Source organism: Cricetulus griseus, chromosome 5, assembly GCF_003668045.3.
Source record: "Cricetulus griseus strain 17A/GY chromosome 5, alternate assembly CriGri-PICRH-1.0, whole genome shotgun sequence".
NCBI classification, from domain to species: Eukaryota; Metazoa; Chordata; class Mammalia; order Rodentia; family Cricetidae; genus Cricetulus; species Cricetulus griseus.
The window spans coordinates 160,060,102-160,084,014 of record NC_048598.1 but is presented as its reverse complement, the minus strand read 5'-3'; the positions used below and the strand labels follow the sequence as shown (position 1 = coordinate 160,084,014).

General features: G+C 36.9%; 1 protein-coding gene across 7 annotated transcripts in view; it reads left to right on the top strand.

Annotated features, from left to right (window-relative positions):
* Immp2l (inner mitochondrial membrane peptidase subunit 2) overlaps window positions 1-23,913 on the top strand; it is an 874,875-nt gene that overhangs the window by 574,603 nt on the left and 276,359 nt on the right. For 6 of the 7 annotated variants that reach the window (XM_035445042.1, XM_035445043.1, XM_035445044.1 and 3 more), the window contains one exon: window positions 11,830-11,895. The exons of the other annotated variant lie outside the window; for it this stretch is intronic. In XM_035445042.1, coding sequence (XP_035300933.1) covers window positions 11,830-11,895 — 66 coding nt within the window. The remainder of the gene's footprint in view (window positions 1-11,829; window positions 11,896-23,913) is intronic. 7 annotated transcript variants of the gene reach the window in all.

Below are 23,913 nucleotides of genomic sequence, written 5' to 3'. Positions count from 1 at the left end.
TAAAACAATTGAGCCTTTTAACACTTAAACAAAGGTGGAGGTGAAATGAAATAGCCATTCAAAACAGCAAATAATTAATCGAGTCTCTTTGTTAACAGGCAGGAGGTCAAGTACACACAGCCACAAGAGTGATACAGTCTGCATTGTAAACAGCTGAGTCTTTGACTTGGAAGTGATTAGATTGGGTTGTTGGGAACTAATTAAAACAAGATTTTAACTTTGAAAGGTAATGACACAGTAGGAAAGATAGTATAAAATATTTAAATATGGTCACTTTAGTTTTGATCTTCTTATGAGTTCAATGGAGTTATTACTTTGAATTTCATTTTTATGTTTTACCTTTAGTAAGTCATGTTATATACTTGTTGGGAAGCTGTAACTAAGTAATCCCACAGTAAGATATTGATTATGTGAGTGGATCAACATGAAGAAATGTAGGTAGGTTTCTAGGTATTAAAGGTTAATAATAATAGAATATGCAGTTTTCCACAGAAACATTTGAATTAGATGCTGCTTCTGCATAGACTTGTTTAAATATTGTGTTTGAATTGTTATAGCTTGGCACTATCTGTTCTTAGGGAATTGTAATTGTAAAAGAAGTTCTAAAAGAAAATTCTACCTATGTATAGCTCAAAATGCAATTTTGTTTAAAATAGAGGGCAACAATTAAATTTGCATATTAACTGACCTATAATGATGGAGAAGGATCCACATCTGTAATGAGTGGTGAGGTGAGGCTGAGGGGAATCTCTGGGAAGAACTGGAAAAGGCCTGGACCATGCATGTCTCTAATTGTCCTGTAAAGAAGGGGGGGGCATCTCAGTGCCAGTGAACAGACTGGAGGTATGAGCACTGTGCTGGAAAAAGCAAAGCAGACAGATGGCAGCCGTGAGAAAGAGCTGATAAAGGGTGGGAGAGAGGCATGGTGAGCATCAGCAGGCTTTGGGGATCTATGTTTAAAAATGAAGCTCAATCAGAGAATTTTTGTGAGACACATTTATTTGACTTCATAATGTCTTTCCCAGACAGCCATTGAATTTCAGGGAATAAGATTACACTTTCAAGTTTCAAGTGGAGTTTAGTCATCCTAAATCTTTTAATGAATCAAAACATCTGTCCATGTGGTCTTTCCAAAACATGGCACCATTGCCTAGAAACTGACTCCACTGCAGGTTAGACATATATATATATATATATATATATATATATATATATATATATGTATATATATACATATATATGTATATATATTATATATTATATATAGTTTATACTGGAGATTGTTCTTTACCACTTATGTTTGTGCTAGTGTCTCTTGGCAAAGCTCCCATGTTACAGCAAAATGAAACTCCTAATTTTCAACCATTCTGATGAAGAATGGTGGGAGGTGAGCATATGTTTCCAAGGATCTGCTTTTATTTAAATTAAAGCCTCCTTCCTATATTTAATCCACAGACATATAAAACCAGTTGGAAATCATTTCCCTTAATTCTGCTTTGCCTTGGTTTGCTCCATTGTTGAGGCATTTGAGTATTAGAATGCTTCTTATCCCTGTGTCTGAGAGATACTCATTAAGCTTCAGCTGTGAGAGCCATATGGAAATCAGGCCCATATGAATATCATCCACACATGGAGTAGAAGGGTTACTTCCATTTTAACTCAGTAATTTCCCACTGCTGTTCCCTTTTGGAGACACACGGTTGTTGGTCATGTTTGAGTTGTAGAGTGGTTTCAGAGCCTGTAAAATGTACAATGGGAGAAGAGCATCAACATGACAGCTGCAGAGATTAGAGTCTGTTCTCTGTGTGTACAGAATGGGAAGACTGGTGCTCAGGAAGGCAGGCAGGCAAGCCTCCACACATTAATCAGTGTCTCCCAACCCACTATCATAACAGCTCTCTGTAAGGAACAGCTTGTGATGGCAACATTGTATGTTCACCTTTAAGAAGATAAGCAAATATGTGGAATAAAAGTTCATAAATGACAGGGAAAAAAGTAGCCATAGTATGGGCAGGTTAAAGAATGAGAGAAAGAAAACTCTTTTGACAAATTGCAATCTCACTGCATTTTTAACACAATAAAATACATACCTGAGTACATTTTATAAATGCTACTGTCTACACTATAGTTGACTAAATAGCATGGTAGAGCTAGCCCATGAAAGGTTTGTTTGCAACTTGAAGTATGGTCATGACTCGGGGAAAGACATTTCTCTTGTAGTTATATGAAATATAAGCAGTTAGGAATATTCCAAGATCTGTTTAAGTATAATTTGACTGAGCATATATAGGTTTCTAGGGTAGAGTATAATGGTTTTCATGCATGTAGTGCAATTAACATTTCCAGCACCTCTCATGCATAATTTTGGTTGTAAAAGCATTGATGATCTCATTTTAGCAATTTTCAAGCATTTTTTTTATTATTACTGTTGTTGCTATGCCAAAGAAGACATTTATAGAACTTCCGTATTGATGAAACTGTGTGCCCCTTCAACAACATCTGCCCATTTCTACCTCCAGGACAAGTGTCATTCTTCAATCCATAACTGAAAATAGGTTGCCCTACTAATTTTCTGTTAAAAAAAATGGAGCTTTTCCAAGCTAGCCTAGTAGGGGAAAGCACAGTTGTGAGACAGTGTACAACAACATCAAAAGCAAACTCTCTCTGGTTCTGGGGCCCTGTTAAATGCTGAGAACCCAAATGTGGCAACTCAGCGATGAAACCAGAGCTTTTGCTCCATTTCCAATGATCATGGGGCACAGGCTCCTCCTCTCTCATCTGACTCTTTCTCCCTGAATGCTTACCTCTCTTGGCTTAACAAAACAAGGCAACTTAGAAATTATTCTGCCAAATTTCCACTAAATTGTCCCCAACATTTCTTTAGTCTGTTAAAAGATATTTTTAATGCTTTGCCTAAAATGTTGCCATTCTCTACTGGTCTCATTTACAATACAGTTCTTAGAATTATTAAGCTTCAAATTTCAATAAGTAAATTATCATAGCAACCAGTTTTAGCAAACAGCCTGTTTATGGCTCTTCATCTTATCAACACAGACTCTAAGCTCCAGTGGCTTTATATCCTGCTAGCATCTGTGTAGGGCCCTGTTCCTCAGTCAGCAGTCTTTACTGGCATCAGTGGAGGCACATTGACCTGTCTGGTTCTCAGCTTTGGCTGGAAATCATTGAAATGTCTCCCTACTGGACACTTACTTTCTAAACCTAATCCTGAAAAGTTTTATTTTTGTTAATCACAGTCATGGGGCATAATGGCAAGGGGTGGATCATCAGTCTACACTTCCCATTTCCTATGACCACAGACAATTATGTTGAAGACCCTGACCATGTTGTTTTGAAAGCTGTGATGAACACATTTAACACATCAGCCCCTGTCCCTTCCAAGCCCTTGCTGAACACAATTAGGCAGTCTTCAAGCACATTTTTCACTTATATTCATAATGCTAAAAACTATGGTTCTTTTTCAGATATATGACTAGTTAGAAATTAATATAGTTGAAGAGGCAGGCGGAGATCAAATACTGTCTTTGAGTAAAAAGGTCCTATATGATGTTGTTCTTTCTCTCCTGACTTGATCAAATGCATCCTGCCTTGACTGTAATATCTCACACCCCATAGTATAGTCATCATCATGGTAAACTGGCATGTGAGCAGAGTTAGTGACTTGCTGGCCCTTACTCCAATAGCATTTTCTGAATGTTCTCACCTCTTGTGTGTATATCAGCATAAAGGTATAGTTAGCTCTTACAACTGGAATGTACATCACACTTTAATTGACCTACATTTATGTGCCATTTTTATATGGATGTGGTGTGATGTTAAAAACAAATACCTTACTTTTCGAGGTGATTCATGGCATGAATATTCTTTAAGCCTCACAAAGATGTATGGCAGAGTTTTCCAACCTGCCTGAATGTAGAAGTCAAATAGTTCAGTCAAAATATTAGATAGACTGATGGTTTACTCCTTCAAAAATGTTTCTTTGCCCTACAGTAAATCATACTTTATTGGATGGTCAGTTAGGTATAGTATAGCAATAGTCAATTAGATAGTGTAGCTAAAGGCCTAAAGGCTAGCTTGACTAGAAGGAAAACAAAGACTCCAAAGCATATGTTCAGCTTTGGAGCTACAAGAGTGGTGTAAAGATCTCTACTTTGAAAATCTGGTATAGTTGATTTTTCATTTGAGAATTCTTTGCTTGCACATGTATGCTCTACTGAAAGCATATTCCATGTATAAAAGCAACAGATTTGCAAAATAAGTCAACCAAGGAATTTCATTTTCTTGAGCATATGTTTCTTTATGGCTGGAAGTACATTTCTTCAAATATGATTTCATATTGTACAGTAGAATAAATAAAACACATATCATGAATGTGATATATGTATTCATGTCCATACACTCATTCTGGATGTAATTGTTTTTAACCCCTGAACATTGTATTGTCCTATGCTTTGAAATGCTTCAGTTTAATAAACATTGGTGGGTATGATCTCACTGTTATTATTATTTTAAATCCCTTAGATATCTGTAGAGATATGAAGATACTTGTTCTTAAGTATAAAAGAGCTAACCACAAACTATTGCAACTCTTTATAATTAAAGAAATTATAGTCATAATACACATTTATTGATTTTACACAATCAAGGCTGACTTACTAATAAGAACTGTTGTCACTATTCGCTTATTAAATTTCTTCTAATTGTAGTTAGTAAAAATGAAATATTTAACATTGTAGCAAGAGCATTTGTAAGCCACAGTACACACTTGTTTGCTTCATCAGAGCTATTGTATTTACTTGATTAAGGTCTGAAATACAAAATTGTTCCTGCCATTGGGAACCTCACTGGAATTTCTCTGTCACCCTGTAAAATATTGTATTTTTACTCCAGTTTGATTCAGGCAGGGCATGGCTTGTAAAAATAGCCAAAGTAGACAATTCAGTCTTTCCATGCTCCTACACCCTCACAAAATAAGAGGATGTATGCCCCAGTGCTTAGATCTCTACTTCTCATTAAAGTTTCCTGTCCTTATGACAAACCCCCTGTAGTTGTCTGGCTCCTTTTCACAGGACCACCCCTTCCCCTTCTAGAACACAAACACAAATGACATGTTTGGACTGTTAACATGGATTCTAGTCACCTTAAGGGTGTCACTTTGTAAATGCTTCAGCCTTTTGACTGATGCATTTCCTGCGGTTTTCTGTGGCTAGTGGTTGGGAGGGATTGGATATCTTACAGGAACAGCTAGAACATCTGAAATAAGGTTCGAGGTTATGAGAAGAGGAGTCTGAAGTTTCATTCATACCATTCAGATGACACACAGAGAAGTTAACAAGGGGCAAGGTGACTCAAAATGCTGTCTGAATAAAAAGTTGTAAGTGTACTAATTCAAGTGTGCTAAGTATTACCAGTGGATCTTTAAAAATGTGTGTGTGTGTGTGTGTGTGTGTGTGTGTGTGTGTGTGTGTGTGTGTGTGTGTGTGTGTGTGTGTGTGAGAGAGAGAGAGAGAGAGAGAGAGAGAGAGAGAGAGAGAGAGAGAGAGCACCCATGTCCACAACCATACACATGAATGCATGCCCATGCAGAAAGTGCACACAGCCAAGAATGAAGCAAGTGTACAGAATGGGATGCTGAAAAGTATCATTTTGACTCTTGCTATCACAGATACTAAACCTCAACTGACTTTTCAGTATCATTATCATTATTATTTACTTTGTATGTTTCTTTAGTCAACTGTATCATAAAAGTGAACTAAGCCTTTAAGATGTTTGGCTTTGCACTTTAATACAAGAGAATATGACAAGTCCTTTTTGTTAGAGAATTTGCAAAAGAACAGACTATCTATGTAAGTCTCAGAGAGTGAACTGTAATAATGACCTTAGGCTCTGGGGATTCAGCTCCTCTTGAAAGTTATTTTAGAGTAAGTTCTCAAGCTATAGCATTTATACATGTTCTCTTGTGGTTATGTGATGTAACAATCAGAAGTCCCCTAGGATTTACAGAAATCCTCCAAGCTCATCCACAGTCAACATCTGTGGGTCAGAGTTGTAGGACTCTGGAAAATTTGCAGTATTGACTTCTCGGCTCCACTGGAATTTTTCATGCAAGAATAAGGACTCAGAGTTTGTGGCTATCTTTATATTTTGAAAAGAGAGACATTAGAATTTATATGTAAAGTCTCCTATGTGCTTGTCTATCTGACTATTTATTTGAAAAAGCTCTATGACAAAGCCAAAACATTGCTACAATTCTGAATGAGTCATGTGGCTTCTGGCTTGACCTGGTCTGACCTTCTCTCCATAATAACTAGAGCCCACTCAGCATTAGCTTCCTCCAGTCAGAATCTTCTTCACAAATGAGGTAGAACAGTCACAGAAAATGTGGCCATCTTGACTGCAGGCTGTATCTTTGCAGTAGTCACCAAGTAGACAACTTCGCTATAGAAATGGGGACAATCAAAAGTAATAAAGAAGAATCAAGATTTAGAAATCTGCAATTGAGGCATTACTCATTGGTAGAACAAAGGCATAGTTTATATAAAACTCTGGGTTGATTCCCAAGCACCACAAACAAGCAAGCAAAATATTAAAAAAAAATAAATATTGTGAGACATCGCTCTGACATGTGTCATAATATTCTTTAATGTACATGATATTTTTTAAGAGCTCAGATTTACATTTGACTGTGGCCAAAATGTGATTTCCTTCCTCCCACTCTCCCTCCCCTTTCTCCCTCCCTTCCCTCCACCCCCTTTTTGTGACAGGGTCCACTCTGTACCAACTAGCTATCCTGAAACTCACTGTGTAGATCAGGCTGGTTTTGAACTCACAGAGATCCACCTGCCTCTGCTTTCCAAGTGCTGGAATTAAGGGTATGTGCCACTATACCCAGCCCCAGTGTAATTTCTAATCCAGAGGTTAAATCTGTAATAATCTTGGTCAATCCAAACTACATATCTACCTAACTCACTGAATTGAGGTTTTATAATTTCAACACAAATCAAAGAATAGATATGCCTAGTTACAGGCATCTCAGTGACATCAAGAGGCAGTGGGGTCAGGAAGTGAGAGAATGAGACAGGTACTCCTGACTTACTTTCCATAAAACATGTCTTCCCATTGGTCCACCAAGGGCACGTGAAAGAACATAAATCAGTTACAGAGACTTTTGTGAACAAAGACATAACTGTGTTTGGCCTGTGACCACTTTAAACTGGTAACACATTAATCACAATAGAAAGTGAAATTCCACAGAAATTCATGGGGCATCCTGTCATGGGTGTGTTAGATCTTGTTTCTTCTGACTGGATCTTATTATATCACACTAAACACCACCCCCTGAGATCCACAAAGTACAGGTGAAATGAAATGCCACTACACTTCTCATCCAGACTTCCTCCTGATTAAATCATGAGCATAAGATAGAATGTTTATAACTTAGGTCCCAGAAATTAAAACTATAAAATATTGCATATTGTAAAAACATTAAAGTTACAAGTTCAAATGCAAATTTTAGTATTTATTAGGCAGGATGCATTGTACTCCCGAAATAAGACCCAATCCTTCACTTGTTATTTCTCACATTGGCTAGGAGACAGGCAAATAGCCAAGAAAATTCAGACAAAGAGAAGTTTAATAACTTTTATGATGCAAATCTGTAATAACTCTTAACCACCTCTACTTACTTCAAAGTAATGCATTCAACAGCCTAATGATTAAAATATAGGTATAGATTTTAAGGAGCAATGGAATTAATGTTAGTAATAGCTTGTTTCATTTTTGAATTATTTGATTAGATTCATGAGTTTAATATTACATTAAAATTTACAGGTGTGTTTAAAGTAGTAATTCATAAGACTTTAATTATATAGATAGCTCACTTTATATATTCTATTTTGCATCATGATCTTAAAATACAAATTAGTGCAAAATGCAGAATACTTCTCGAGTATCTCAGAAGCCTATTGATTGTTGGCACAACTTTTTTTTAAAAGGGGGTTTCTTTTATAATACTTTATTAGCATTCGTTCTACTTCAATTTAGGAGGAGAATTTTAGAGTTAGTTCAGATGTTACTTCTGCATTGAGCATTTTTGTTAGGTAACATCTTATGGTGGATATTGCCATTTACGAAACCACATTCCCAATAAGCCAAAAATCTGGCCATTGAAAGTTTTAGTAATATGACTTGCTGCTTTCTGTTTTGGATTCTTCCTGATCTTCCTCAATAAATGAGATGCACATTTTTCTTCTGGTAATTAGAGACGGATGTTGTAGTCCAGTAATAACAGCAAGGCTTTCTGATTTCCATCTCCAAATCACACATTCAGTTGAAATTTTAGCTGTAATTTCTTTTATGAACTTTGGCTCTCTGTGTTTGGTGCATAAATGTTTACAATTGTAGTATTTTCTCGCTGAATCTTTTCTTTGATAAGCATGTAGTGTCCTTCCCTATCTCTTCTGAATGATTTTGGTTTGGAGTTTATTTTGGCAGATAGCTATACCTGCTTGCTTCATGGGCCCATTTTCCCATATTTTCCACTTGAGGTGGTATCTTATTCTTGATAGTGAGCTGTATTTTTTAGATACAGCCGAAAAATGGATCCTGTTTTCTAATCTAAGGTTAGTCTATGTCTTTTTATTTGGGAAATTGATACCATTAATAGTGAATTATTAGTTCTCAGTGTTTATTCCTGTTATTTTTTGTTATGGTGTGGGTGATTTTTTATCATTCTTTTGGTCTTTTTGTTTATTTTCCTGGGTTTATGTATTCCTTATATGTTCTTGGGTGTAGCCAATCTTCTTAGACTGACGTTTTCCTTCCAGTGCTATCTAGAACTGGAATGGTAAATCAAATTTCCTTAAATTTGGTTTATCGTGGGATTTTTTTCTTTGTTCATTGATTGTGATTGATCATTAATTTACTGGGTATAGGAGTCTGGGCTGGCATTTAGAGTCTGCAGCACATCTGTCTGTCCAGGCCTTTCTGGCTTTAGAGTCTCCATTGAGAACTTGGATGTGATTCTAATTGGTCTGTGTTTGTATGTTACTTGGTCTTTTTCTCATACAGCTTTGATATCCTTTCTTTTTTCAGTACACTTAGTATTTTGATAATTATTGTCACTTTGGAATTTCTTCTCTGGTCCTGTATATTTGGTGTTCTGTATGGTTTTGTACCTTTATGAGAACCCCCTTCTTTTAATTGGAGAAATTTACTTCTATGATTTTGTAAAAAAAAAAAAAATATTTTTGATCTGGGTTTTTTCTCATTCCTCTATACCTATTATTTCAGGTTTGTTCTTTTCCTAGTGTCCTAGATTTTCCTGAATATTTTGATCCCAGATTTTTAGATCTAACATTTTCTTTGATTGAGCTATCCATTTCTTCCACCTTATCCTCAAGACTTAAATTCTCTCTTCTGTGTTTTACAATCTGTTGGTGAGGTTTAATCACTGAGGTTTTTGTTTTGCATCCTAAGTAGTTCATTTCCATTTTTATTGCAGTTTGGCTTTTCTTTGGTGATTTTATTTCTTAGTTAAGTTTTACTTTTATGTCTTGAAATATTTTTATTATTCTATTCAAATGTTAGTATTTTCACAGTCTCCATTAAGGCATATTCATATCCTTTTAAGGTCCTTGAACATAGTCAAAATTGTTATTTTGAAGTCCTTAACTTGTGCATCAGCTACACTGCTTTTCCCAGAGTTTATTGCAGTTGGGCTGCTGGCTTCCTGAATAGGTATATTGTCTTGATTATACATGTTTGTGTTTTTTTTTTTTTTCAGGAATCCAGGTATCTGAAGTTGTAATATGTATTGTTATATAATGATCAATTTGTTTCTAATTGCCTAGTCTTGTCTTTGATATATGAATGTTCTTTGGTTGCTCTTGACTACTCTTGATAGTGGGTAAGTGTGGTGGCTCTAGGTCCTTGACAGAGAGTGTAATTGTGAGTCATGGGTGACACAAAGGATTAGAGATGGATAAAAGGAAAGGCTCAGATTGACACCGGGAAAGAGTTAGGGTCACCACCAAGAGAATGGACGTGGGAGGGAGGAGAGGCTTCTTCAGGCAAGTGGCAGCAGGACTAAGAGGAGGTCTGGAGAGAATGGAATGAAAGAGCTAGAAAGTCATTTTCTAGATAGTCTTTTAAGCTGCCTGTACAAAGAACCCTTCCATAAATTTAGATTTATAATTGTCTGTTAATGACACGAAACTTATAGAATAAGAGTTACTCAGTTTGTTGAAAGTAGCCAGTCAAATCTCTGATCCAATTTCCCTTCAAAATAAAGAATATTCTTAATCACATGAATGTAATTACAGCTATTTTATGTAATTTTATTTTCTCTGTAAGATGTGTTGTGGGATATAAATCGTACTGTAACTCCTTTAATTCAGAACACACAGATTTTCTAATTCTATTTCTGTTTTTATACTTTCGCATTTCTTTTTAAAAACATGTTAGTTCAAAATATGAATTGTCATGAAAATATTTTATCTCTGGTTGATTTTCAAGTACACATTAAATAATCATTTATATGATATATGATCTGATGCTTGAAACAAGTTTGTTAAATTGGAAGTTAAAAATGTTATCAGCAGGGAATTGTCCATATTAAGGTGGAGTTATCTGTCTATTGCTGCAGAACACATTCCTCCAATACCTACCACCTTAAATCAACAAACACTGATGTTACACATTTCCCAAGGGCAGCCTAGGTGGGGCATCAGCACATGGTTTCTCCAGGAATGCAGTCAAGCCGTTGCTCAGGACTACAGCTTCTCCAGGCTTCTCTGGCACTGGGACATGCTTCTGAGCTCACTGCTGGGACATTAGCAGACTGAGTTCTTCCCCCTTGTGACTATTTTTGTAGAGTTGCTCAGATCGGATATGGCTTGCTGCAGAGAAGGAATAGAAGAGCTCAAGAAAATCAGAAAGACTATTTTATAAGCAAATCTCAGCCATGCTAGACCCTTTCCTCTCCCATACTCTCTTGACCCCACAGATCAATCCTCATCTAATGTGGGAAAGAATCACTTGGGGTGCATATTCCAGGATAGATGGGGATTTATTTAAGTAGTGAGTCTTTGAGTAAAACTTTCTCATCACAAAGGAGATTAAAATCGAAAATCCCTTTTTAGCTATATCAAAATCTGTCAATTTCTTTTAACTATCAGGAGCACTGTTGTTTATTTCTCTGAATTCTATAATCATCACATCACTGAACTTCAATATGATTTAACAAAATTCTCTGCCTCCTTTTTAGAAAAATATTTTGTGGTATTCTAGAAGATTGTCTTTTAGTTTTAAAGTGATTTGAATGTGACAGTGTGTTATCAGTTAAAAGAAATGTCACCTATAAATCATTTTATAAGTACTTGTGTTTAATATCAACATACTAATAATCTTTATCCCTTAACATCTAAGTTGTTCGTCCTTCTTGGTTTCTATTTGACTTTATACAGGGTCTCCTGTAGCCCAGACTGGCCTGGAACTTGCTGTGTGTGGAAACTCTTGCTGCCTCCACCTCTACGTACTAGGACTGCCAGACTGTAACAACTTTATCCATATTCCCTCTGTGCTTTTCAGTTAAGTCTTTCCATGGCTTCTTTATTCTCAGAGGTTTGAAAATTCATAGTTATCTCCACAGTATCTCGGGTCACTTAAACCCAAGTAAGGTTGATATTGAACCATGTGTGCAAAGCATTCTGCAGTGGTTTTACTACAGCTGATTTTGTTGAACCATTTATTGAATTTTTCCTAAAATAACAGCAGCATAGCTGATCATATGACCTTATCTTTTTATCCTAGGTCTCCTAAAAACCCAGAACAGAAGATCATAAAGAGAGTGATTGCTCTTGAAGGAGACATTGTCAAGTAGGTGCCCAGGCTACTGGTATAACTTACTATCTATTGGGCTTTGGTTTGTTTGTGTTTTGTTTATTAGATAAAGGGTTTCTCCATGTAACAGTCGTAGCTTTGCTGGAACTCCCTTTGTAGACCTGGATGACCTCAAACTCACAGCTGTCTTTTTCTGAGTGCTGGGATTAAAAATATGCACTACCACCCCAAGGCTCACAATCTAGTGTTTTAATTTGATTTTGAGCCATTATTTGAAATTAAAGTAGAAAATACCTTGGGGTCCAGAACTTTGGATAAACTTCACTTGGGTTTCTACTTGAGTGCACATCAGTAACCATTTCAGGGTGGAAGGTGTATTTGAAGTTACTGAGCATACCATCGCCCTTACATTATAAAACAGAGCATAATTATTAAGGAAAGATCAACCAACACTCTGACCATTAAATCCATTCTTTCAGATATCAACACCAGCACAATTATTTTAATACTGTGACATTCATATCCATTTTAGAAAATTTCAAGGGTATTTCATTATTTCCAAATACAAACACAAGGAGTCATAGGAGTCTTTCATAACCATAGAGATAGAGAAGTTGGATAGGAAGTGAAACTTGCATTTCTGGGTTCATAACAGGTGTTGAATGTGCAGACAGCACTAGAATATTCGAGCATTTGAGCAGCAGATAGAGTCTTATTACACTTGCTGATATAAACAGTACTTTAGAATAGGCAAGAAAGACACCAGTGTGTGACGCATCTCATTTTGATTGCCTACTTTAAATAAGATCTAGCCAGGTGTACACAATATGGCAGATAAATGCTTTGAAAATAATATTCAGGATGTTTTCTGGTCTTGTTTCTACCCACAAGTCCATCCTGAAAATACCTTTGTTGATTGCACAAGGAAAAAAAAAACTAAATGAAAAGTGTCCCTGTTAGTGTTAGAGCAGAATTGAGATCAGCAGTTGTGAAAAGATGGCCTGGGGACCGCTAGTGTCCCCAAGACCCATCTATGAGATGAAATCTACCTTTGTTCCTAACAAAAGAGGCCTTTGTCTCTTTTTAAAAACTGTTAGCCTATTGTGCATATAGATGGAATTTTCCAGATGTGTGATATTGTGATGGATGGAATAATAAAGCAGAGAGAGCAACTCAGCTATCCTCTAATACACCAGACATTGAAGCATTCAAAATGTTGTATGCTTACTCTTTGCCACTTAAAAACACTGTGATTTTATCAAAATATATTTTAATAGTACAAGGTTTACTGTTTATCGAATTCAACAATACTTTTTAAAATTATTCAATATTTGTGCCTGTATACAATGATTTAAATCAAACCCATCTCTGGTCCCTCCCCTATCCCTTGGACCACTTTTCCTTCCTAAAACCATATCATATATTCTCTCTGTTTTCCATATGTTTTTAGTAAAATATGGTAGGAAGACCATAGTCAACAATAAGTGGGTTAGTAGAAATGTGGTTTTTTTCACTTCCTGTAGAAAATTATATTCAAAGGACCTGGTGGCTTTCTTTTATTCTTTTTATCAAGAGTCATTCCAGGATTGTGATTTCCTTCAGAAACAGAGACAGGCATGAACTCAGAAAACCATGCGTTTTTCAGGTAGAAATATCTAATCACATCTTTAGTGTCTGGAAAACTGTGTAAGTGTGATGCAGTATCATTAAAGAATGAATCACAGACTATAGATTATTTGATTCTATTTCTGCGACATGTCTAGAATAGGTAAATGCACAAAAACAGTGACAGGTTAGTGACTTTCCACAGGCATGACAGAGGGCCACAGAGGGACTGATAATGAGTACAGGGTCATTTGCTTGTTTTTAAGGGGTACAGAAATACCCTAAAATGTATGGTGGTGACAGTTGTACAGTGGGGTATGTAAAACTTACTGATCTGTACATTTTAAGTGGATTGATTATATGTCATATGAACTGCATCTCAATAAAGCTAGTCTTACACAACTAAAATGGTCACCAAAACAAATTGTATTCATTCAAAGGAATCTAACAAATTGAAAATGTCGGTGAATCAGTTTATCATTATAATCCAAAGTGAACTTTGCTAGTTCTCGTCACTTACTAGCTGAACTCAGTCCTCTCCCCCAGTCAACAACGTGAGATTACAGTAGTAGGCAAAGATGAAACTCCACAGTAGACCCCCGAGAAGACATTAAGCATTGTTCTCAGTATATCTGCATCGGGTTAACACAGCAGAGGCTGACCCAGAGCCAGAGGCAGGCTGATGAGCCAGGCTTGGACTCACCTTCTTTCTGGATACTGTTGAAGCCCATGCAGACAAAGCCTGCAAATGGATGTCAGTGTGTCTGTGTCCCCATTATCCCCCTTTCTGGAGCTCAATCATGGAGAATGAGTGATATAAAGAAGGAAATTCTTAGAGTCAAGATTTAATTCCACTGTGAAGTCTTTTTTGAGAAAACTTTTGTTGATTAATTAGAAAAGTAATCATTCAGTATTGCTTAGTGTCTTTAAGTGGAAATAACAGCATTTCTTTTCTTTGAAGCCATGGCAACTGATTGTCCTAGGCTTTGAGTTAGTAAGTACATGTGTAGTTCCAATGGTTTCTAACAGTTTGGAAAATTGTTATGGGGACTGTTAATTAGGTAATAAAACATTTACTGATAAACTTACTTATTTTTGTTTTGTGATCCCTTTCTTGAAATTACATTTCAGAGAAAAAAAAAATAGGAAGATGCTCCCTATCTGCCACAAGGGGTCATTAGCCCAACAGTGCCCTTCTTCATGACAGTCAATTGTGATGTGTTTCCAGTCCCATTTTCCCCTGGATATTACTGAATTTCCTAGGAGGCAAGCTAAAACCAAATATGGACTTTCAGTGTTTTCTTGATCTTTCTTAGAGAGAGAGAGAGAGAGAGAGAGAGAGAGAGAGAGAGAGAGAGAGAGAGAGAGAAAGACAGACAGAGAGAGACAGAGACAGAGAGAGATAGAGAGAGAAACATGCTAGTTCCTAGGATGCAGCCATTAGATTGTTTACCCGTCACAAATTGATTGGCTGAGTTTTGGGTAGGTGGCCTTCCCTGGTATGGCTTCCATGGGTAGGGAGGTCAAGTGACCTGGAAAGCACCCTGTAGTTAAAAGTGACCTGTTATAAGTGACTTATAGGAAATGACAGGTACCAAGAGGGCTCCCAGAACAGGGCATTGCAGTTAGCAATCACCTGGCTTAGCATTACCTTTTCAAGTTTCAGTTCAATGAAACTGTAATCTGTTCTCTTCAGTAGTGACTTTTACTCTACTCCCCAAGGAAGATTAACTTTTTAAAGTTTTGTTTGTAATTATGGAAATAGTTTGGCTTTCATGAACTGAAGATGCTAGAAGGATTTCCTTGGTCACAAATACTGTTAAATTTTGTAGACCAACTAGGCAAAAATTGAAATATTGGTTATAAAAGCTTGGGATTAGAGTTATTTTGTTTTTAGTTGTAGTTTCCCTCCCAGAAAGCTTTTTTGAATTTATTTTAAAAGATTTTACAAATATAAATAAGTCACACAACAAAATTAATTAGTCCCAAAGTCTATACAGAAAGTTTTTGTGTATTTGTATTTGTTAACACTCTTCAAAATGTACTTCTCAGTGGGGATTTATTTAAAAGTCAAAGAAATGTGGTCTTCAGTTTCAGAAGTTTAGACACTTCAATACGAATTTTTGAAACCAATTCATGTACAAGCTATATGAAGTAATGCAGTTCAACACAGAATTCTATACTTAAAACATGATTTTTTTGTGTGTGATTTGAAGCATGAATTTTGTAAATGACAACATAATGCCTCAATTATAAAAGGTTGGACACCCTGGTAGACCTTAATCCCATTCATTTAATAATAATTGACCTGATTACTAGAGAGACATAGTGAACAAAAGAAACATTTACCCTTCATTTGCATACACCTCTGTTGTTGGGAATACAGAGTGAGTCTACAGTGTACATATGCATGCATGAACATACATAGGTAAGAATAAGTGAGAAGTAAGGAGAGGTGGCCTTTAGGTAAGGTATTCACTGAAAACATTTCTAGGATTTGGAAATTAAGAGAAGGAGACAGTGAACCATTCTATGTGAACAAAAGATGACCAGCCAAGTATTTTTAAAGGATTGTTGTTTGCTGTATGCAAAAAGAGTAAACAACAACAGTGTTTCTCTGACAACTGTAAGAGTATTCTCTCTTGACAAAGTGAAGTCAAGCTTCTCATGGGAATAGTTAAGTGCCTTTGTTCATAGCATACATGATGACTACTTTGAGTTATCTCCAGTGACCCCGATGAAAGCAGTCACATTATTTATAACCCACTGATTATGATTTATATTGACTAAATAAAATATAGAGTTTGAAGTATTTGTTCAGTGAATTCACCCAATACCTAAGATTGGAAATGAGGAGACCTCGGAGGTCTGGATTTTGTAATCTAATGTCAATATTGGATAAAATCACAAGGTGACATTTTTCATTCTCTGAATCCCTTAGGAAAGACCGTATTTTCATAAAGTTGACCCCACTGTGTATGTTTATCTATAAGAGTAACAACGAGAAGCTAATGAAAGTAATACTTAGTCATATTCATTAATTCCACCATAACTATTTGCTTTTTCATGTTAATTTATTATGACTCTCACAGAAACACTGTTTTAAAAAGCATAAAATGAAGAAAAATACAGCCACTGAACTACAGGACATTGATGGAAATTAGGTACAATTGAAATGTCTGAAGCATCAGCTCTGAGTGTAGGGACAAGTGAATGTGTGTTTCACAGAGCTGGGGCTAGTCAGCAGTGAGGCCCTGGGTCATGTCCCCTCTCTTAGAATCTGGGGTTCTATCAATGTCAATGAAGTAAGCATATGGATTTTTTCTAGTCCCCATGGACAGGATAGCCATATAACTTATCACGTAAATCCTGACACTCTGCAGAGGAAAAGAGCTTAACACCAGTTATGCACTGGGATCATCAACATAACCCGGAACTGCCAGAATAGACTTCAATAAGCAGAACTCTGATGAGTGAAGTGTAATCTCCTTTCTCATCCACTTCATATAATTTCATTTTATGTTGTTCCTAGCCTCCTTGTTCAGATGAACCCCTAAAAAGTGTCCCCAGAAGCAGATTAACTTCTAGGCTCCAGGAAGGAGCAGGGTGAAGGGGGCTGGTTTGTGCCCATACCACAATCACTTTCTGCTGGAGGATGCAGGGCTAGACTGTCTGAAAACTGAATTGATACTGCAGAGCAGTTGGAGGCAGGCAATCATGCTCCTTTTTTCATTGGAAAACATTTACATAATAATTGCTTTCCCAGTTGAAAGGCTATATTAGAAAACATCAAAACACCCTCATTTATTAAAAATAACTCTGGTATTAGCAAAATAAAAATCCATTGAATCACTTGAAATTAAACATTTTAAAGCTGTTGATTTTAAACAGACTGTTGAAGATACAGAAATCAATGTTGGCTATCACAGAATGTTGAGTCACACTGTAGTCCAGCAAATGGTTAAGCATTATTAGAAGAAAATAGAAGTGAATTGAATTTTTCTCAGTAAAACTTCATGATGCTTTTAAAATAACATCCTTGTGGTTGGTGTAGCAGCTCAGACTAATAGAGCCCTAATGGCTGTCCTCGAAGAACATACATTGGTTTTGGTATTTTTCTATAAATCTGGAATTAGGGATGCCTCCTGTCCTGAAAGGAAGGATATATGAAGAGAAGCCTATGTTCTGGACTCTGATAAAGATTGGTGGATGAAATGTTTTAGAGCCCTCAAGCTAATAGATTTATAGTTCTCAAATAGGACCAGGGTGTGGTTCATCAAGGAACAGAGGGTATTTATTCCCTGCCCTTAATCATTGGTAGGGTGACCAGAAGGTTTTCAGAAAACTCCAAGGTACTTTAGCCAGGTTGACTTTGGTCCATGAATTACTCTGCAATCGCAATGGCATTGAACATTCTAATTTAATACTGGGCTCTGACCAGTGTTGCCCCTTAATAGATAAGGGTTTGAGTACTTAAATTAAGTATCTTCAGTTAACCTAGTGTTGAAATTATCACCGTAGTGTAGAAGTCTTTGCTTCTTTCCTAACTCAAGAATTAAAAGTGTGTTGATAGTGCTTGCCTTTGTGGAGTTATAGATGTAGGGAATTATTTTTATTGATTTTGTTGAATCAGAGCATCAAAATGAAGGTGCTAATAAAGAGAAAAATGTTTTGCAAATTGAACTTCTTTCTATCATGAAAGAGAGAGATCAAGAAATGGGGCTTTTATGGTATTAATTTTAATTTTTATCAAGATAAGTAACTGTTACAAATGCCAATTTTTTACATAAATTTTATTTAAATTAGAAACAATCTTATTTTACATATCAATCCCAGGTCCCTTTCCCACCCATCCTCCCATGCCCACTAATGAACCCCCAACCCATCCCCCATCCACTCACCAGGAAGGAGGACTTCCATGAGGGAATCATTAAAATCTGTCAAGTCATTTGGGGCAGGGCCTAGGCCCTCCCCTGTGTATCTAGGCTAAGAGAGTATCCCTCATGGGGAATGGGCTCCCGAAGTCCATTTGTGCACTAAGGATACATTCTAGTTCCACTGCTCGAGGCCCCATAGACTGCCCAGTGCTCCTAAGCGATACCCACATTCAGGGGGCCTAGTTTGGTCCTATGTTGGTTCCCCAGCTGTCAGACTGGGGTCCATGAATTCCCAATTGCTCAGGTCAGGTATTTCTGTGGGTTTTCCCAGTGTAGTCTTGACTGCTTTGCTAATCACTCCCCCTTCTCTGAAACTGGAGTCTAGGAGTTTGGCTCAGTGCTTGGCTGTGGATCTCTGCTTCTGCTTCCATCAGCTACTGGATGAAGGCTCTAGGATGGCATTAAAGGTAGCCATCATTCTCATTATAGGAGATGAACATTTAAGGTAGCCTCTCCACAATTGCTTAGGGTCCTAGACATCCTTTTGGATCTCTGTACAATTCCCTAGTGCAAGATTTCTCTTTAAACCTACAGTGGCTCCCTCTATTGATGTGTCTCTTTTCTTGCTCTCCTCTATTCATCTCCCCACTCAATCTTCCTGATCCCTCTTGTTCTCCTCCCCCTCCTCTCCTCCCCCTTTCCCCTCCTCTTTCTTGTACATCTCTCCCCTCCTCCCCTCCTCCCCATTTGTTCAGGGGTTCTTGTCCCTTTCTGCTTCACTGGGAGACCATGCATGTCTCTATTATGATGCTCCTTGTTTCCTAGCTTCTTTGCAGGTGTGGACTGTAGACTGGTAATCTTTTACACTATGTCTAGAATCCATATATGCATTTTTATATCAAAATTATTCTTGTAAATAATTTAGCAATAAAAGTATTATTTTAGCTATTTGAATGTTTACCTTAGAGGATGTGACACTTGCTGAAAGTCCACAAACCACTTAGATTTATTTGCCTTTCCCACTAATGGTGGCACTTATTATTGTGGTGGTACTCCACCAGCCCTGCCAGTGGTTTCCCTAAAAGGTTTTGTATTCTAACATCTCCTGTCTCTTAAGCAGAGTTCTTCCTTAGGTACAAAACCTTCATTTTTATTCATTCTTGCAGAACTGCTTGCTTATTCATTCAGTGTGGCAGAGAGGCTGTGGGCATATACAATGGATTCCTACTGTCTGGATTTAGATTCCAGAAGTGCCTCTTACTGTGTTACCTTGACAAATTACCTAGTTCTACAAAACTAATTTTCCTCATCTGTAAACTTGACATTATCATAGCATACTCCATAGAGCCTTCTTGAAAAATCATGGGAAATAACTGATATAGTGTGATTACCATAAAGCCCAAGTCATAGTATGTTTTTATATGGCAGAATGTAGCTATAGTTGTGATTTAATTGTTCTTTAATGAGTTCCTTGTATTTAGTGTTTTCCAGATGCTATCAAGTTTCAGGGTTCGAAATCCTAAAGGTCATATGTAATTCTTACCCTTTATAAAGTTTATAGCAAGACAACGGTGGGAACAGAAGAGATACAATATAACAAGTTCATTGTTACTTGGGAGATATGCTAAAGCTTCTGAAGACAGGGGGCACATGGGGGTGTATCTGGTAGGTCTGAGGAACTGGACTACATTGTTGAAAAACTGGTGGAAGAAGGAGCAAGGAAAGGTCTGCTTCCTTCTTATTTGCGAAGCATTACATGCTTGTCATGCAAATTCTTCTGGAACATATGAGACAAAGAGACAAAGTGAAGTTCTTCATTTTGCCTATCCCTAATCTTGCTCCCAAACATATATATCTGTTATCTATCTTTCTAATCTACATTTTATAGAAGAAACTTGAAAGAAGGAAGATGTTAATTGCATTATAGCTTCTTTATTTCAAATATTCTTCAGACACACTTGAGATTTTTCTTTAGAAACTTGTATTTTTTTATGTGTATGTTACACTGTGTTGTGTGTACAGCAAATCTGTGTTGCTGTAATACACATAATAGATTCTGTAATTATCTATTATAATAAATAATGATTCTAGTAGTGACCTACACAAGATGTCTATGGATATACTATGAGGTCACAGTGGTATGAATTTTAGATCAACTACTCAGGAAATCTGGGTAAACTATTCATAGAAACGAAAGTGAAAGTGAATATTGATTTACTTCCTCATACTTGACATTACTCCCATTGAGCTCACAGTTTTGCATTACAGGCATTTGTCCTCACGCACCCATGAGAGGATGTGTCTGGAGTGTTTCAGAGAGGAACTATAGTGGCTCAGATACTTAAGAAACAGCTCTCCAACGTGGAACCTGAAATGATCTGATGTGGTGGGGTCCTCATTCACATCTCTTTGATGCACTGTAAGACATAATGATCACTTTCTGACTTTTGATGCTTTTCATGGACATCCTTTTACATCTCTCAGATTGGTTCTGGGTTATCTCTCCTCATCCACCAATATGCACATATAATGAGAAGGGCACTTTGGAGTGTGATAGTCACTGGGAGACAGTACATCACATACCCAGAGGTGGTTACTGTTAACATTTGAGCTCCTTTACTGTTGATTCGATTACATTTCTTAGCAGTCAGCCTTTCTAAAAGACATGAACTCCAAGTCAAATAGAAATACTGTCTCGAAATAGAGAATGCTTACTTTTTGTGCACTCCTTTGAACTAAATATTGATTTTTATATTTCGTCTACCCACAATAATGTAAGCAGTCAAATATTTTGAAAAGACGTATAAGTATAATTATCACTATAGGATGCTCAAAAGATTGCCTTTTAAAATACCTTCTTGAAACAGAACTTAAGAAAAATATTTCAGCCTGAATAACAGCTAAGGAACAGACAGCACTTCTGACCTGGACAGCTCCTCTTAATCTTATTTAAGTGTGTCATTGACCACTGGTCATCCTTTGAAAGATTTAGGAGGAAAATTCAGAACAGGGAACAGACACCATTCAAGATATTGATTGCACTAATTATAAATGCTTTTAAATTTTTACAATTTTGGTGGTTTTTTTTTTTTTTTTGTAAAAGTCACTTTTCAGTGACTCGGGACAATGAAAGTTAGTATGAGATGGTATATGGGTGTTACATATGGAATAAGGACATGAAGAGACCATTCCAGCACTTTTTTTTGCAAGCCACGTGACATCAGCAGCTATTGACTTCTATAAGTATGAATATTTATCTTCCATTTTCAGGGCTATTTTGAAGATCAAATATGATAATGTAGCCACATCTTGTTAACTTGAACACACTATCAACACAATTATCCTGAACTAAATTATATTTGGCTTCTTCAAAGCTTAGTAGGATGCCTTCCTTGCCCACATTACAGTGTCAAATATTTTGCTGTTACTGTTAAAACAATCCTGTGGTATTGCTGTTAATATAGCTGCTACATGTTATGAACCCTAGCACTGTTTTGAAAAAGTAATCACAAGTTGATATGTTGTTATAGTGACACTTTTTGTGTGATCTCCCCTCTTAAATTGTTGAGGATGCAGGGACGTAATGTTGACTGAGTGTACTCATCTCATGGAGCTGAAATTTTAGACTATTCAAGTAGCAGCTCATTCCTCCCTCCCCAGCTGCAGGAAACCACCATCCTACTCTCTGCCTCTAAGAGTTTGACAATTTTAGATGACTCATGTAAGTACCATTGTCCAATAGTCATGTTTCTATGATGAGCTTAATGACTTGACATGAAGCACTCAAGGTTTATCCATGTTTTTGTAAATGTTGGATTCTTATCTCCTTTAAGGCTGAATATAAACCTCATTTTTTTTATCTGCTCGTCTACTGATGAATATTTAGATTTGTTTTACATTTCAGAATATTACATGGTCTTATTATATAGCCCTGAATGGCCTGGAACTTCTACATTGTGATCGTTTCTCTAGATTGTTAACTTGGCTACATCTAGGATTAAAGAAAACCCAATCGGCTGGGTACACCTGAGAGGGATTTTTCTTAATTAAGTCATTGGAAGTGGGAAGACACACCTTTAATTCCAAACTATTGAGGTGGGAAGACACACCTTTAATCTGGGACATACCTGCTAATGGCAGCCTATATAAAGGGCATGGAAGAGGGAAGCTTTGGTTCTTTGTCTGCTTTCCCTTACTCTTTATTCACTGATATTGGAGCTTACAATTTTGGGATTCAGGTTCCAATGTATACTGAAGGCCAGCTGAGACATCCAGGCCCATGGACTGAACAACTACTGGATTCTTAGACTGTCCAATGGGACACAGTCATTGTTGGACTAGCTAGATCATAGTCTGTAAGCTACTCTAATAAATGCCATACATGTATTTACCTTATTACTTCTGTTTATCTAACAGGGGAACAACATGAATAATACATATGTAGACTGAAAAACAATATATATGTATATGTATATATATTTTGGAAGACAAAAATACCCATATAATTAACATTCATTTTAAAATATTGTGCTTGTGCTTTATTTTTCATTATTACTGTTAATATCTTATCATTCCTGAGTTATAAGTTAAACTTAATCGTGTGTGTGTTTGTGTGTGGAAATACTAGGTTTCATTTACTGTTTGATACAATCTATAGTGGTTTATAGTTTCCTATGTCTTGTGGTGGGCTAAGGGTGTGTTCCTGTAGATAAGGGAAGCATTACTTCAGTCATCTTTGTTTTCTGAGAAGCTTCCATGAAGTTTTCTGTAACTACCATACCATTTTACATTCCCACCAGCAATGTGTCTTCAGTGCCTAGAACCATCTTGAGAGGGAACAAAGCTGAAGGCATCATACTGCCTGACTTGCTAGTATATTACAACACTACAGTACTAAACTAACATGGTATGAGTGTATGTTATATATAGGAGGTGCAGGTCAGATGTTTTGGGTCTAAGAAAGAGACTGAAACAAAATTACTATTTTGAAGAGCTTTATTGGGAGAGGTAGACTTCTGACCACCAGGGCTATCATCAGGCCTTGAGGTAGAGAGTTTAGGAGAGATATAACATCATACCAAAAGGCAGCACTTCACTTTCTCCTCAGAAACCTGGAAAACAAAAGAACTTTCTTATTTGTGTAGGTTTTTAGTGCCTGGCAGGAAGTTCTGTACCATGCCTTACAATTGAATCTGATTTAGTACCAAGGGGAAAGAATTATGTGGAACCATAAATTTTTTCTTATAATTTATTTGTTCTTTAAATATTTTTTCATTTCCACCACAGTTTTCCCTCCCACTCCCTCTTAACCCCCAACCCCCACGCACCCCTAGCCCATGCCTCCTCACAAGTAGGGGCTCTCATGAGGAGTCAACAAAGTCTGACAAAGTGGGTTAGGGCATGTCCATGCCCTTCTCCTATGAATTAAGGCTGAGGATGGAATTCCGCTATAGGGAATGAGCTCCAACAAGTTAGTCCATGTACCAAGTTTGTATCATGGTCCTATTGCCAGAGGCCCCTCTGATAGTTCAAACTTCACAACTGTCTTCCACAAATGGAAGGCCTAGTTTGG